Genomic DNA, 15,606 nt, shown 5'->3' on the forward strand with positions numbered 1-15,606 from the left:
GTCTCCTTGGCCAGTTGAATTTTAAATTCAGTGTTCTAATACACTTGTTTTAGTATAGTAGGGCCTTTGTTGTCCAAACGCTAATAATCTGGAAACTATTTTATCAGCTTCTGTCTATTCAATGTATCAGCTTGTGCCTAATTGAAACACAGTGACCTCAAAATGGCACTTAGAAACACATTTAGACACATTAAGTAAGTAATATTCCTGCGAATAGAGCCTTATTTTCAAATATAGTGAGCATATATGATTGTTTTAATGTTTATTGGAAGCTGTTGGCATTTAGAGTCTGTCCGTGTTTAGAAATACAATGTAAAATGTCAGGAATACTTCGATATAGCTCATGTAGAAGATTACACAGCAACAGAGGATAAATTAGTGCTTCTTAATGATAAGACAATAACCTTAGTATATTTTTTTATTTAAATGTGGAATTTAATGGATACTTAAATATAAAGCATAATATATCTTTGCTCTAAGTGAGAATTATCATCTTTGAACTGGCCAAACCTACACAAAATTCCTAAAATCAGCATGGCAAGATTTTATTCTAATTTCAATTGTCCTGATTATAGAAAAGAGCTTCTTTCCAGGACACACTATCTCATTAGCTCATCTTTAACATAAAATATGAACTGACTAAAGATTTGTCCTCAGTTTAAGTATGGACAGTGGAATACAAGGAACATAGATATGATTCTTTAACAAAGATTTGTGTCATGGGTCAAGGCACATGATAAAATAAATAAGTTACAAAATGGATTATAAGTCATCTTTCCATGCTTTTAATGTGATTTCTTGTTACCGTGCTTCCCCCTTCCTTGATAGAGGCAGTATGATGAAAGTAAATATTACAGATTTTTGTGGCTAATTGATAAAAATCATCTAGAAGTTCATTGGTTTTACAGATATCTCTCACAATTTAAGGAAAGAATAACAGTAAGCCAGAAAGTAATGTAATTGACTTCATTAAGATAAAATTTGAAACAGCTAACTGTGGGCAGTACTTCTACAGGGAAAAAGAGGAAATTGTCTTGGGTCAAAAGCACGAAACATATAGATAATGTTTTCCTCCAGCTTATAGTCTTGCTCTTGTGTTCAAGTGACTACAAGGCATAAAATTCTTTGGCTCAATTCTACTTTGGACTGAGAGAAGGCAATAAGGAAAATCTCAGTTGTCTCTCTTACAGGAGTACTATAGAAGCCTTAACTATGCCCTACTTTTTTTTCTTCTCTTTTTTTTCTCTTTTCTTAAACCAAGATAAATCATACCCTTTGTTTCAGCTTCATTTAAAAATAGTTTCTGTCTTAGCACACATGGGAGCCTACAGTTGCAAAAGCTCTTTTGTCAGTGAGCTGATTCACATTGCTAGTGAAATTCCAAACTGAAAGAAATACAGATTCCATGAGTGTTAGCCTTCTGAGTTTTCTGTTCTGTGTGGCATTGGTTGTCACAGTACAGCTGAGCTGTTGGAGTGCAGATTGTCCTTGATGTGAGAACAACCTACCTTTAGCCAAAATACTGGAACACTCAAATTCTTCACTGTTACTCAGATGCTCGTATGAGGAGCACTCAGATGGCTTTTTGAACACATCAGGGCTTGATTCTTCAAGTGATGAGGTTTTCTGACTGTGTCAATCTTTTTTTCATTCTATAGATGATTGAAATATATAGCATTGGCAACTTCAGTCTAAGGAATTTAGTGATGTTTATTTGAAACAGATCCTCTACAGAAGAAGGAGGGGCCTGGTTGGAGTAGAGGGTGACTTTTTAATAATTTTTCTTTTTTAATTAAAAATGTATGAGTTAATGTTGGAAAAAAAGGTAATGTTCAAATACTAATGTTCAAAAAATCTTAAAAATTAAGAGTAGCAATTTCTAAATTATCAACATAGATGGAAAAAACCCACTTGACTGTTCTTTCAGTACAGCATTTAATGGTTCCTCATGATCCTAAGTGCTAACCTGAGAGCAGTTGTTTAAGGTGCTATTATCAGTATTATCACTAAGGATGGAAGAATTCCTTTTGTGAACTTCTGGTTTTGGTACCAATCTCCTTTTTAACCAAGTACGCATGCCTTTCCTCTTCTCCATCTCCTCCCTGCCCTTGCAGCTTCTGTGTGGAATAAAGCTGCCTATGAAATCTATATTGTTTCATGGAATTTTCTTTGAATCAGACCAATAGAGGAAGAATTACGTAATTGCATGTCTGAATAACACTGATCACATGACTCCTTAAATCCAGCTGTCCTAGCTGAAGAGTGCAGCAGAGTATTTTCTAGAACTGATTTTTTTTTTTTCTGAGCCGTTCTTAATCCCTAGGCTAAGATGTTTTCCACCAGAGTTCTTAGCATTACAAACTAAAGTTCAATAATTGCAAAAGTGGTTTACAATGAGATATTTTGAAGAATTGTTCACACACTTAAACATCCCTGAAGACAAGAAGAGTGCAGCACACTGAAGATGCAGGTGGTGCTTTTTTTGCCCCCCACTCTAGAAACATCTTGGAAGTTTTCCATATATGTACTGTGATCCCTTTAAAAGTATAAACATTACACTTCAGCATCTAAGTGATGTAGCAGATGTGACATATTTTTTGTACATATGCAGTTACTCTTGGAAAGACTAGCTACAGAAGACTGGGAGGAATCCTTGCCCAGTCCTCTCACAGATATTAACAGAAGCTTTTAACTTAATTTCAGAAGTTTTGGAATTTGCCTAATGGTATTAATCCTCAAAAATAGTTGTCTTGACCACCTGTATTTTTCTTTTTTGTTCTCCATGTATGCTGCCCTGAGGACCGGTGTGTTTCTCATCTCTTGATAATCAGAGAACAACTTTCCAAATCTATTTTTATTCTGAGTTGAAAAGGGAACATAATTCTCATATCTTTAAAGATCAACTTACATTAGTTCTCTGGTAGCTGTTTAACTTTTCCTGCTTTCAATCAAGAAACTGCAGCCAGGCAAATTTTCTAAAAACATTTACCTTTTTACCTAGGAGTACAGGCAGAGGACATTCTCATCAGTGGCATTGAGTGTCTCTAGATACAGAGGGGAAACACTAGCAGACAAAAGTTAAGGTTGCAGATTGCTCTTTCCTAAACCTTTTAATAACATAGCTGATTTTCAAGGCAGCTGTGGATTTTGTCCATCACCATTTTTCAGGATTTGTGGTGGAATTTATTCTCTGCTGCTAGGAATTTCTTTTTTACTGTAATTGTTATTCTTGCATTTTTGTAAGAAATGGCTATGCGCTATCAGACCCAGTCCCAAGCTCTCATTTACCACCAAATTTGCTATCTGCTGCTCATTTAAGAGTATGAATCTAGCCAGGAAGAGGCTTCAAAATATTCGTGCTGTTTATTAGGGACACTATGGTAGGCAAATACATAATCTTCTGTTGGAGGGAATCATAGGGGAAAACAGAAGTGAGAGCACTAAATAGAATCCCAGTGATTATATTCTTTTGAAAAGAGTGAGGTGTAGAAGGAACTTGGTGTTAATACTGGTGAGCTGAAATCACAGCATAATGACAACTGGCATTATATTACCCCTACAGGCACATATACACTTCCCTCTTCCTGAACAAAATCAGAAACAGAGTTCTAGCAAATCTCTGAAATAGAAAGGCCACTTGTAACAATTTTTAAAAGGCTGTTAGAAGATAAAAGATGTATTCTGCCAATAGAAAATGGTACAGAAAACCAGAAGTAAATTAGTATAACTTGTTTTAAATATAATCTATTGGTTCTTTTTTCATGCAGATAAGCAGCAAAGATGAAGACTTCTTAGACCTTTCAGTTGATGTGGAGCAGAATACTTCAATCACTCATTGTTTAAGGTAGACGCAAAGATATGAATTTTCGTAATTTGCCTTATATTTGTTACCTAGAAAGCAAGAAGTAAAATTAAAAGCTCACAAGCTTAGCAAATTCTAGCTTATGTAGACTTAAGAGTATAAAATTATGTTTATATTGTAATGTTTATAAGTGTATTTCAGATAAGACACTAGTATCTACATTTCTTTTTTTTATTCAGGGGTTTCAGCAATACAGAAACTCTGTGCAGTGAATACAAATATTACTGTGAAGAATGTCGCAGTAAGCAAGAAGCACATAAAAGGTACATCAGACGTAGGGAGGGAAAAAATAACCCATGCATTTCATGAAAATACTTTTATTTCCTTGTGTGTATATTTGAGGCAAGGGGAGGACGTTCTTTTTCCCTTAATTTTTCTCACTCTTCTTCCATTTAAGAGTAATTTGGTTGCATTCTTCTTGCTTGAATTCAATGAACCTACTTCCATGAGTAATAAGAATCCATGTAAGGCATTTTGGGACTCCTTTGATCAGTATTTGTTTTACAAATGAGAAAAAGAATGGTCTTAAGACCAAAAATAAGTTAAAAAGACAAGTTAAAACAAACTGCCAGTGACGAGTCAAAGATTATGGGTAATGATGAAAAGTTACTGATTTCATGTGACTTTTTAAACTTTGTTTTGTCTTGGTAATAAAATAATTTTTCCAATTGCTGTAAGAATCAGTTTGATAGCACTATTTTCTGATTCAGTTGGAATGAGGCTTATAACTTCGTTAACCAAGTTTCTGGTTTCATAGAAGTGCTTAGTAAGTTATGCTAAACTTCTGCTTGACAGTGCTCCTGAAAAGCATCAGAAGCTCTGTGGAAGCCTGAAATTCATTATGTTTAAAAAAAATTCTTGTCTGCCTAATAATTCTTCTAGTCTTGTTTACATCTTTGAAAAACCTCTGATTTTGTGTACTGTGTGGTATTTATGATCTGAGAAAGTATTTGGTTGAAGGGGTGGGAACACTGACATGCTCTGCTCTGCTGGTTATACCACTGATTCTGGTTATTTGGTTTACCATAGATTCAGCACATGGCTTTTGGCATATCTCATCTGCAAAGTCTGCCTTTACACATTGCCTAAGCTTACTAATTGGTGTGTATTAGAAGGTTGTGAAGTCAGGTCTGTCCTGTTGTTTTCTGTTGCCTTAGCTCTTTTTCTGTGTGGGAGGTAATGTGATCCCTGACCAACATAAGTTGTGCTGACATGAACCTGTACTGTAGGCACTGCCATATTGGAAAAAGACAGCTTTTATTGTTTATATTTTGCTTTTCATGTGGGTCTTGAGTTCAATTTCACTACAGTCATAATTCTCTTCTATTTCTGTAACACGGAGCTTATCTGTGATAGTGTCTACTCAACTAGCAAAGGTGGTGTACTGAATTTCTTCACCACTGAAAGAGCTCCAATTATCAAACAGTTGCATTATAAGAAGAGGATGTCATTTTGAAAAAAGAAAGAGAGTAGAAATTATGTCCATATCTCAGTAATATAATAAAAATGTAAGTCTCCCTAAAAATAGTTGCTTCTGTCATCTTTCTGCCCTTCTCCTGCTTTTTTCATTTCCCAGTTCCCTTGTGGGCCATGGAGAAAATTTGAGTCTAGCAGGGTTACCTACAGGTTACTATCAGTCTAAGTTTAATGAGAAAAAGGGAAGGAAGGTGAGTTTTCAAGGATTTTGCCCCCAGCCCCCTACCTTTTGAAAAAGGATTGTCTTTTACAAACATGTTTCCTGACATTCTGAAAATATGGTCTTAGTATACATGTCTGAAACCTGGGCTTATACGAGTTACCTTTTGGGGCTGAAGGCAGTTTGAAAAATTCAGCACAGTGGTGATTTAAGGCAATTAGCTGTCCCAGGAAGCAGAGCGCTCTGGCTTGGTTGCTCTGTTAGTGTGGGCAAATTTATTGCCTAGAGAGTGGAAGTCTGTTTGCTGCTGGGTCAGCTGCGGTTGGCTGATGAGGACTTGTAGGCACTGATGCAAGATCTCAATGCCTCAAACTAGCAAAAGGGCCCAGTGAGCCCTCAGTAAAACTAGGTTATCACTTTCTGGCTTTGACTGCCATAAAATAATGCTGCAACATTTATACAAAATTATTGTGCTAGAGCACAGCATTATCTTGTTTGGGTAGCATGAGGTAAGGTGAGTAAGAGTGGGCTGTTTGTATCCCTTGGCAATGTTAAATTAATGGCTTGATACAAAAACTTGGAGTAGTACATATGTAACAAAGTGATGTAAGAAAGCTTATTTTAAAAAGCTTGTTTAACTCACTTCAACTGGAACAAGATCTCTGGAACAACTTTGTTGCAATACCTCCACTGTATACCAAGTGGGATCTAGGTTTTGCTTTTGAGAACTTGGGAAAGCTATGGGTAGGTATGTTTAAAAATTGAATTCTGTGCCAAGCGGTCATTATGTCTAAATTATTATGTGGGTTCATCATGGCTGTTATTATTTTTATTATATATTATAGCTTATTATTTTAAATACTCTTGCAATTCTCTCAATTGTTAAAATCCACCTTTAGTTTAGCAACACAGGACATACTTGTTAAACAGCTGATTCATTGAGCTTCTTTTAATGCTTGCAAAATTTTTTAAAGATTTCAGTAAGACAGGTTTCCTGTTTGTTGATATCAACTGAATGTTTTGGATGGATATTGGGAATACTGTTGGGTATTTTTGTTTGTTTGTTTTTTTCAGGATGAAAGTAAAAAAGCTGCCTATGATTCTAGCTCTCCATTTGAAGAGATTTAAATACATGGATCAGCTGCATCGATACACAAAACTCTCTTATAGAGTAGTTTTTCCTTTAGAGCTTCGTTTATTTAACACCTCAGGAGATGCCACCAATCCTGACAGAATGTATGACCTTGTTGCTGTGGTAGTTCATTGTGGAAGGTAATTATTTTACACAAGGGATTTTTGTATAAGCATAACTATGTTTAAAAAACAAAAAAAGCACCTGGTATCACATAATTTAATAGTATTTAAAGACCTCTTAAAAAAAAAGTTTCTTAGAAAAGAAAGCATTGTGGGGAGATGCTACCAATGACAGAACGTATGGCTTTGTTGTTGTGATAGTTCATTGTGAAAAGTGGTAACAGTGTATTTCACATCACAGATCATTGTATGAACTTAACTATGTTTTTAAAAAAAAAAACACATAAAACATGCAATATTGTATAACTCTAATAACATTTAAAGATAATTTTTAAAAAAAAGTTTATTGGGAAGGAAAGCATTATAGAACAGATTTCTTTATTAAGCATTTCCTTTACTGTGGGTTGTTGGGGTTTTTTTTAAGGCTTGAGCAACATTTTCTGAAATATATCCATATATTATGAGTTTTGTTGATTACTTTGTTTCCTTGCTTTCAAAATATGACTGTTGGATTTGTACTTGATTTTGCTATACTCAACAAATCTTCTTGTGGCTTCAAAATCAGGGCTGCTCTACAAACTGCTTATTGAGTAGAGAAAAGCCCCGAAGTTGAAAATGATGATTTAACATCTAGAATCAGAGAAAAATTTACATTGTGAGGTCAACTACTTAAAGCTCAAAGCAGGGCTAACTTTGACATTAGGTTACACTGGGCTCGGTTTCATGACTAGGAATGCTGATTTCACTGCCTTTTGGGGCAATTTGTTCTAGTCCATCAATGTTCTCACAGTGATTTTCCCCCTGCCATATCCGGTCAGAATTTGTCTTGCTTCAGTTTGCGACCACTGCCTCTTGTCCTTTCATTGTGCACTTCTGAGGAGAGCCCAGCTCCTATTTCTTGATAACTCTTCCTTTTTTGGGTAGTGGAAGACAGCAGTTGGATTCCTCATTTAGTCTTCTCCAGGCTGAATAAAGCCAGCTCCCTCAGCCTCTCTTCACCCATCTGCTCCTATAGCCCTCTGACAAATGTAGTGGCCTGCCACTGGACTTCCTCCAGTTTATCAGTCTCTCACTTAAATCAACATGGTCATGTCTGGAATCCCGTGTCCAGTTCTGGGTCCCAGAATGCAGAGTAACGGGGATTATCATGTCACTGCTGGCTCTACTCTTACAGTACAGCCCTGCGTACTCTCAGCCCTACCACCAAAACGACATGCTGCTGGCTAACAGCTCATCTTGTTGACCTCCTGGGCCCACCTAGCCAGCTGGTTTGCAGCTGGTGCTGTTGGATGGAGTTAATCTGGCACAAAAATTTTCATCTGTACCTGTTAAACTTTATGAGGGTCTTACCAGTCCATTCTTCCAACTTTTTGATGTCCCTCGAAATGGCAGACCTGCCCTCTACTTGCCATTTACTGCCGTATGCTCCACCCATGCCCCCATTCTTCCCCAGGTTGACCTAGGATTACAGTAGAGTTAAGGTGACTAGATCTTAAGTTGGCCAGGACAGTTTTGGAAAATAACCCTTTGTGTCATAGTTTTCTGGGACACTTTTGTTCTGAGTTTTAAGCAAAATCCATTCTGTCCATTTCTGACCATTCTGACCAACTCTGACCATTTCTGTCTCCCTCATTCAAGCTGCAGTCTTAGGAACTTGCCCATTCTCAGAGCCATAGCAGGAGATGAACCCTGTTTTCATTGAGTTACATGATTTGGTACACAGACACGTCCCTCATAGATGGCAACCTTCCCTCCCTGATGTAGACATAAAAATTGTACGAGTGCTGTTAGCCAGTTAAGGCGGTTCCAGAACTGCTTTAACGAGTTGCCCACTTTCAGTTGTAAGGTTCAGCTATTTCAGAAAGTGTGTTATTTCCTTACTTGAAATCTGATTAGAAATAGGACACTTAAAGTTTTGGAGTTTTCTCTGTCATAGTTGTGGAGATATTTCTTGTCTGCCATAAACTGAAGAGCTGTGCATTATAACAGTTTCAGTTTAATTGGGAGCCCTTCTCATTGCTCTGAGGACTCTTGAGACTTCTAAACTGTCAGTTTAATTCAGTTTTTGTTTACAGTGGACCAGATAAAGAGATTACTGACTGAGACTGTAGATGAACAGCAGCTCTACAACTTTTTCTTTCTGAACATCAGAAATAGTTTGGGATCTGTTTTGTCCCTATGAAACATCAGAATGTTTTCTTGATTTCACTTCTCTGTGTCTCTTTTTTTTTTTTTTTTTTTTTTTAAATTTCATTTATATTTTCAATGCCTGTTCTGCTTATTCCTCATTTGAAATTATAATCCTTTTTTTAGCACAATATTAAATGTAGAGATAACTAAGACCTTATTATGAAGATGGTATAAGTGGAGGGGAAAAAAGAAAAGAAACATCCCAACAGAAATTGTAGTGGTAGCCATTTTAATTACCATTAAGTATTGCCTTTCTACAAGAAAAAAAAAACATTTAATGAAATACATTTACACATACATGTGTGTTATTTTCTGTGTTCTTTTCTAATTTTACTTTACAGTGGCCCTAACAGAGGACATTATATTGCAATAGTGAAGAGTCATGATTTTTGGTTGCTTTTTGATGATGATATTGTTGAGGTAAGCTTTGTGTAACCCTGGACTTTTTTCTCATACTAACCAGAGCGCATGCACCCCCCCATTGTGTATAAGATTACCTAAGTAAAGTAAAAGGACTGCTATGCTAATGAAAAGAGGGTTTAACCCCAGTCTAAATTAACAATAACTATGAGTGCAGAGATATGCCTTAAAATTTGATTGTACAATACTTTGAATTGCATTTTGGTTTTTATACTTACTAAAAGAAGCTTCTTTGTTTAGGATCACTGTCTTTCACCTTTGTTTAAATAAGCTATTCCTGTGGCCAGAAGAAAGGGGAAATAAAGATACAGATAAATTGGTTTTACTGCAGTTCTTTTCTGAGGGCAATTTTTTGGAGCAAGCCATTGGTTCATATTTTCTAGGAGCTTATGATTTGATGGAGTGGATCAGTCTGGTAGCCTGTTTTATTGAGTATCCTGGATTGTTTCAGGCAAAGGTGTAACAAATATAAAAAGAGGCAAAAACTTCAGATTTTTGAGATTTTGCCCTAAAATTTAAAGTTAATGCCTGAAACGGGAGCCTTTTGCTTCTGGTGGTGTTCTTGCCAATATTAGCCATGCTTCCAGGAATTATTAAAAAAAAAAAAAAAAAAAAAAAAGGATTTCTAACTAATTCTTGGAACAGCAGTATTCCCTTTACCAGTTTTGACTTTGTCATCTTTCTGTTTCGTTAGTTATCTTTTATTCTTTATTGAGAGAGAAAAAGCAGAAACTGCTGGTGTCCCTATATTATATCATCTCAGGTTTTTTTTGCTTGTTCTGTCATCTTCCTTTTTTCCCCTTGTCTATGCTTATGCTTGAACATAAGTATGATTGTGCTGTCCAAGTCCTTTTCCTGACTTTATTTGAATTAATTAAATCTATAAAATGAGTAGTTTACATTTTCCTTATATTACACAAGAACTGCATAATTAAAAAGAAGAAAAATGAGTGAGACAGGTATTGGACTTACATTGTTAATAGGCAGGATGAGTCAAGGGTATTGAAGAGTTCTCTCCAAGCCACAGCATGGACGGGTTTTCACACAGGAAATGACAAACATGAAAATATACAGAGCTATTGGGAAAGTAAAAGGATTGCCTCTGTGTCTTATCAAGATATACAGTAAATTGAAATGTCTTGATAGGGTCAAAGTTCACTTTCCTCCAGGGAAAACAGAGAGAGCTGTAGTAGATATCACATAATTTCACAAACATCAGGAACAATCTCTCCAGTTCCAAAGCAGTAACACCTGGCAGTAATGTATTTGTTTTTCTCTTAGCCCTTCTAAAGAGGAAGGACAGAATCTTTTTGTTCATAAGTCTGAAATTTTGACATTTAGGCCCATTGTTCATCAAGTTGGAATGGCTCACTCCTTTCTGAGAGAGGTTTTATTCCAAATGATGGGAATGAGATTAAATAAAATCTGCCTTAGTGAAGGAAAATTTATCTTTCCACCTTTTTGTTGTTTGTAGCCTGCTAGCCTTTGATTTAAAATGTGGCAAGAGAGCTTGCTTTCAGTTTCACTTTCTTTTGTAGCCAAAGAGGATGACAATGAAAACCAGACAATACTCTTTTCACCTTCTCAACAGAAGTTTTGCATCTTTCCCTCAAAATCTTGGTTATAGGAGGCTTTCTAAGCTAACAGGATCACAAGCAAACATTCTGTGTGAAAAACATACAAAAAGTTAACCTTCATTCTCTGCCTTCTCCTTATTCTCCTCTGCACTTCATTGACTTACGCTGCTTAGAGTTAGAAATGGTAATATGTACTTACATTCTTCATATTGATATAAAGTCTCAATGGGATATTGTTGTCTTTAAAACTTTCCTGTGTGGAACCTGCACAAGCAATGCACGTAGGTTTGCTTAATACTTAAAATTTTTTATATAAAATATATATAGCCACTACCCTCTGTGCAGTTGATGGCAGAGGGGAAACCAAAACATAACAAGTTTAGGAATTATTTGGATTTTATTACTTTATATAATTATGTTGAAGTTATTTTTGTTTGACAGTAGTTTTAGAGTGGAACTTAATGTCATATATATGTTATGCAAGATATTCTTACTTTAAATTTTTGGGTTTTTACATGCAGAAAATTGATGCACAAGCTATTGAAGAATTCTACGGGTTGACATCAGACATCTCAAAGAACTCTGAGTCTGGTTACATCCTCTTCTATCAGTCTCGGGATTGAGGGGGAACTGTAGTGAAGAGAGATTTTTGTGTCTCGCATCTTCCCTATCTTGGAATGGAGCAAGCACTGAAAAAAAAAAAAAAGAAAGCAGGGAGCTCCAGGGGCAGTAGCACAGTTTGCACACAACTAAGCAAAGAGTTTGGGATTCTTAAAACCTTTGTGTAATTTTCATTTTATTTGCTCAGGTATCATGGTGACTACACATCTCCACTGCATCCCATAAGCAAAAAGAGATACCAGCCACTCTTGCAGGAGTTTTCTGTTAGGTAATACTATCTCTGTGGTCCTAATTCAAAGCCCATTAAGGTCACTGGAGAACCTTTCATGGACTTCAGTGGAATTTGAATCACATTCTAACTGCACTGCCAGATTGGTGCAATAGGAGCATTAGAAATCTGTATTTTTTACAGACTTTGTGTATAAAAGATAAAGGACTCTTTGTGAACTTAGATTCCTGTGCTTAAGTTTAGAAGAATGAGGTTGGGAGGGTTAAGATGTAAGCAAGAAAATATAACTGGGCCCAACACAATTGCCTTCTTGATGGTAGTAGTTTAACTGAAGATATGAACTGGTGTCAGGGAGGCAAGTATGTTTTGCTTCTCTGAAGAAGCTTACGTTATTTATAATGTATGATCGGGAACAATCAGTCAAGATTATGGCTTTTAATCTCCGTATGGGGAAAGATTTGGTTTGTAATAGTTTATTTTTATTTATAAATTATTGTAACTTAGGATCTTGTGTATTGTCCTTTATTCTAACAAGTATTGGAAATTTTATATATCAATTTGAATTAAAACTAATTATGTTTAAATGTTAAAGAAGAGCCAATATAAATTCTAAAAACAATGACTACAATATCTGTAAAAAATGAATAACACAGAAGCGAGATTTCCTTCTGGAGGAACTGGTATCTAAGTGAGGTACTTCATTTAATTAAATTAGAATGTCCCCTTTCCATTAATGGGTGAAAAAAAGTGATCAAATGATTACATGGAAGACTTTAAGAACACATATCGTAAGAAAATGATGGTGCAGTGGTGGTATACTGGTCTTTATAGCTCTTTAATAATTTGCTAATGGTTCATATTCTAGGAAAATTAGAATGATTTGGATCAAACTACACCATTTAAAGAATATTATTCCCTCTCCTAAAAATGGATCCACTTCTGTTCCCAATGGCGTGGGTGACTATCTCAAAACCCACCCAATGTCTCAAGTATAAATTACATCTGAGTAATAAGAAGAAATAGGCTTGGAATTTCATGAGACTGAAGATACCACATTCCTGTAAAAGTAATAATACTTAAGTCCTGTAGAGTGAAAATTTCTGAAGCTAGGCAGTTTACCTTGCTTTAGGTTTATGAAACAGCATTAAGAATTAAATCTTGACAAAACACCTGATCTGTAAGAAATGTGAACTATTGTAATTTGACATTCTTCCACTAACCAGTACGTTGTCTGACAGTAGCTGAATGTAATTTCTGGAAAGTCATGGGATGTGCATTCCAGATTATGGCAATCAGGTCTTGGATGTCCTTGTCACTCCCTCGTCAGCTAGTGATTTTTACATTGTTGTAATTTTCTAAGGTTATTTTATTGATACTATTACAACTTTTAAAAAGAATGTCTCCTGTCTGCTGCTATAACTGACTATTTACTTACCTGTATCTTTTAGCTCAGGAAGTGACTTCACCTATTCACTCAGTTGAACAAATCTTTAACAGGGTCACTAAATAAATTGGGCTATTTAGCAACTGTCATACTGTAACAAATTGCTTTTGTAAAATGCAAAGTTTCTAAAACCTTGGTTTGGCTAGAATTCTTTTATAGAAAATTATGTATCATGATTAAACTACCAGCATTGTGAAGTAAAGCTTAAATATTGTGTGAGATGCAGAAAACATGATTGGATTTTTCTTAAAGGATTCAAATAATTTAAAAACTTTTCAGCTTTCAGTGGGAAAAAGGTTAAGGGTTGAATCAGTTGGATAATTGTGCATGTTAGAAGGATGAAGTCCTTTGCATACTAAAGGTACAGTATTGTAAAAGAACTGTTGCATTACTTTTTGCTAATTGAAAATGTTCGGGGTTTTTTTTTTTCTTTTTTTAACTTTTTTTTTTTGTGTGTGTGTGTGTGTAGTTAAAAGCTGGGGCTAGTTACTAAATATTTTATACCCTAACAAAATTTAAAACATTTTTGTTGTTTCACTGGTTTTACTCCTGCTACGTATTTTTATAAGATACTGACTTTTATTTTGTATAGGGTTTTTGAGATAGTATTCCAAATTATATATTTCATTTTTCTTTTAGTGCAGCTGAAATAATTGTAAGTTCCTAATTAAGCTGATATCAGAAACTGCAACTTAAAAAAAAAATGAAAAGAGGCAGGGAGGTACAAAATATAACTGATCAGTATGTCAAACATTATAGGATTTTTTTTCTTGGCTGTAATACAGTGGGGAGTGTGGGAAAGTCGTCAGTTGTTGTAAATGGTGGAAATTATTTGCTGTGTAACTATGTAAATGTTAATTGGGACTACAGTCCCTTATTTTGTATATTGGAGCAAAAAACTTCTATTAAATAAAGTATGTTCTCTAAAGGTAAGTACTGTATCTTTTGTGGAGCCCGAATGGTCAGTCAGCTGCCTTTTGTGCTTTTCAGTGTTTTCAAACCTAAAAAGTATCTGGAATTTCCTGTATTAAGCTAAGTGCCCTGAGCCGTGGAGGGAGAAGTGTGTTCAAATACACTGCATTGTATATCTTTCTAGATGTGTTGTTATGAAAATAGTTTAGTGTCAGCCATGTTTTTGGTGGTCTACTTCTCTAGAATTAGTTTTTAAGTAAGTTGTTGGTTTCTGAGGTAGAGGAGAAGGAAGCGTTTTGAAATACTGTTTTTTCTTGACTTCCATTTCCTCAAAAAAATCTGTACCTTGCTATAAAATATGCATCTGAGTTACCTAAGGGATTTCTTGGATCACCACCTTGTGGGAGGGAAAACAGAAGGAAAGAAAAATAGGAGTGTTTACAGGACTAACAAACGAGAGAGACTGACTGAAGAACAAGAGTCCAGCCTCAGAAAGAAAAGATGCAGCTGGTTACAATTTCCATGTGATTTGGTATCAAGTCACTCTTCACTTGGAGCATACGCTACTGTTTGTAATGAATATATGTACTTATGGTTTTACAAACGGCTCATACCCTGCCATATTTGTGGTTGTGATGACCACATGCATAGCCTTTCATTGCATGGGAATGGTGGCTTTTAGGTCTTCAGGTACTTGAATGAATGGTTAAATTGAATTGTGTTTTCAGAAGTTAGTCGTAAATCGGATTGCATATCTTTACGTGACATTCAGGTGTTAGCACAGAGGGATTTGATGCCGCTTCAGATCTTCTGCCTTACCCTTCGATGTCTGCGTAGGACTGGCAGGTATAACACAAGATCCACAGAAGATCTACGTCCTTCTGGAGTGGCAGCTTGAAGCCAGACAGGACAATCCTGGCTTGTTCCCCGTGTCTCTGTCTCGGTGTTTCCACAAGCATTATTGCATATGCACTGTTTGGATCACATACAGATGAAAGTCTGTATTGCTTAGTTACTTTTTTTGTAGTGATGTTTGTAAAGTTTAAAACCTGAAGTATCTGAGGCCTCTAGTTACTTTCCTAATTCCCTTATTAAAATTAAAGGAACCTTATCTTGTGCTATTTGGTCCTGTCTCTCAGCTGTAGGTTTAAGACGATCATGTATAGTCTTATTATTAAGCTCATCATTGTAACTAACACAGATTTTGCTAATCGAAATCTTCAGTCTTTGTTTACCAGAACTTACTTAGCTGTGTTTCTTCTTGCCTTTTTCTACAGAGATTTCCAATTGCCGTTACCAGAAAGATCTTAACTGTGTACGGTTAATGTCAGAAACAGATCCTCATAACTTTCCTCATAACTTTTTTCAGAACTGTTCATTCAAAATTAGTAGTTGTCCTGTAGCATACTATACTTCCACAACATGGATTATAAAAAAAAAAAAAAAACCAGGGGTGAATTC

General features: G+C 35.7%; 1 protein-coding gene across 1 annotated transcript in view; it reads left to right on the forward strand.

Annotated features, from left to right (window-relative positions):
* Nucleotides 1-15,256, forward strand: part of USP12 (ubiquitin specific peptidase 12) — a 39,101-nt gene extending 23,845 nt beyond the window's left edge. Inside the window, exons 5-9 of the mRNA XM_049823265.1 lie at nucleotides 3,768-3,844; nucleotides 4,042-4,125; nucleotides 6,573-6,770; nucleotides 9,284-9,362; nucleotides 11,461-15,256. Of these exons, the coding sequence (XP_049679222.1) occupies nucleotides 3,768-3,844; nucleotides 4,042-4,125; nucleotides 6,573-6,770; nucleotides 9,284-9,362; nucleotides 11,461-11,562 (540 nt within the window). The 3' untranslated portion in view covers nucleotides 11,563-15,256. The remainder of the gene's footprint in view (nucleotides 1-3,767; nucleotides 3,845-4,041; nucleotides 4,126-6,572; nucleotides 6,771-9,283; nucleotides 9,363-11,460) is intronic.
* Nucleotides 15,257-15,606: the final 350 nt, after the last annotated feature.

The sequence above is a fragment of the Accipiter gentilis genome, chromosome 19, assembly GCF_929443795.1.
Source record: "Accipiter gentilis chromosome 19, bAccGen1.1, whole genome shotgun sequence".
NCBI lineage: Eukaryota > Metazoa > Chordata > Aves > Accipitriformes > Accipitridae > Astur > Astur gentilis.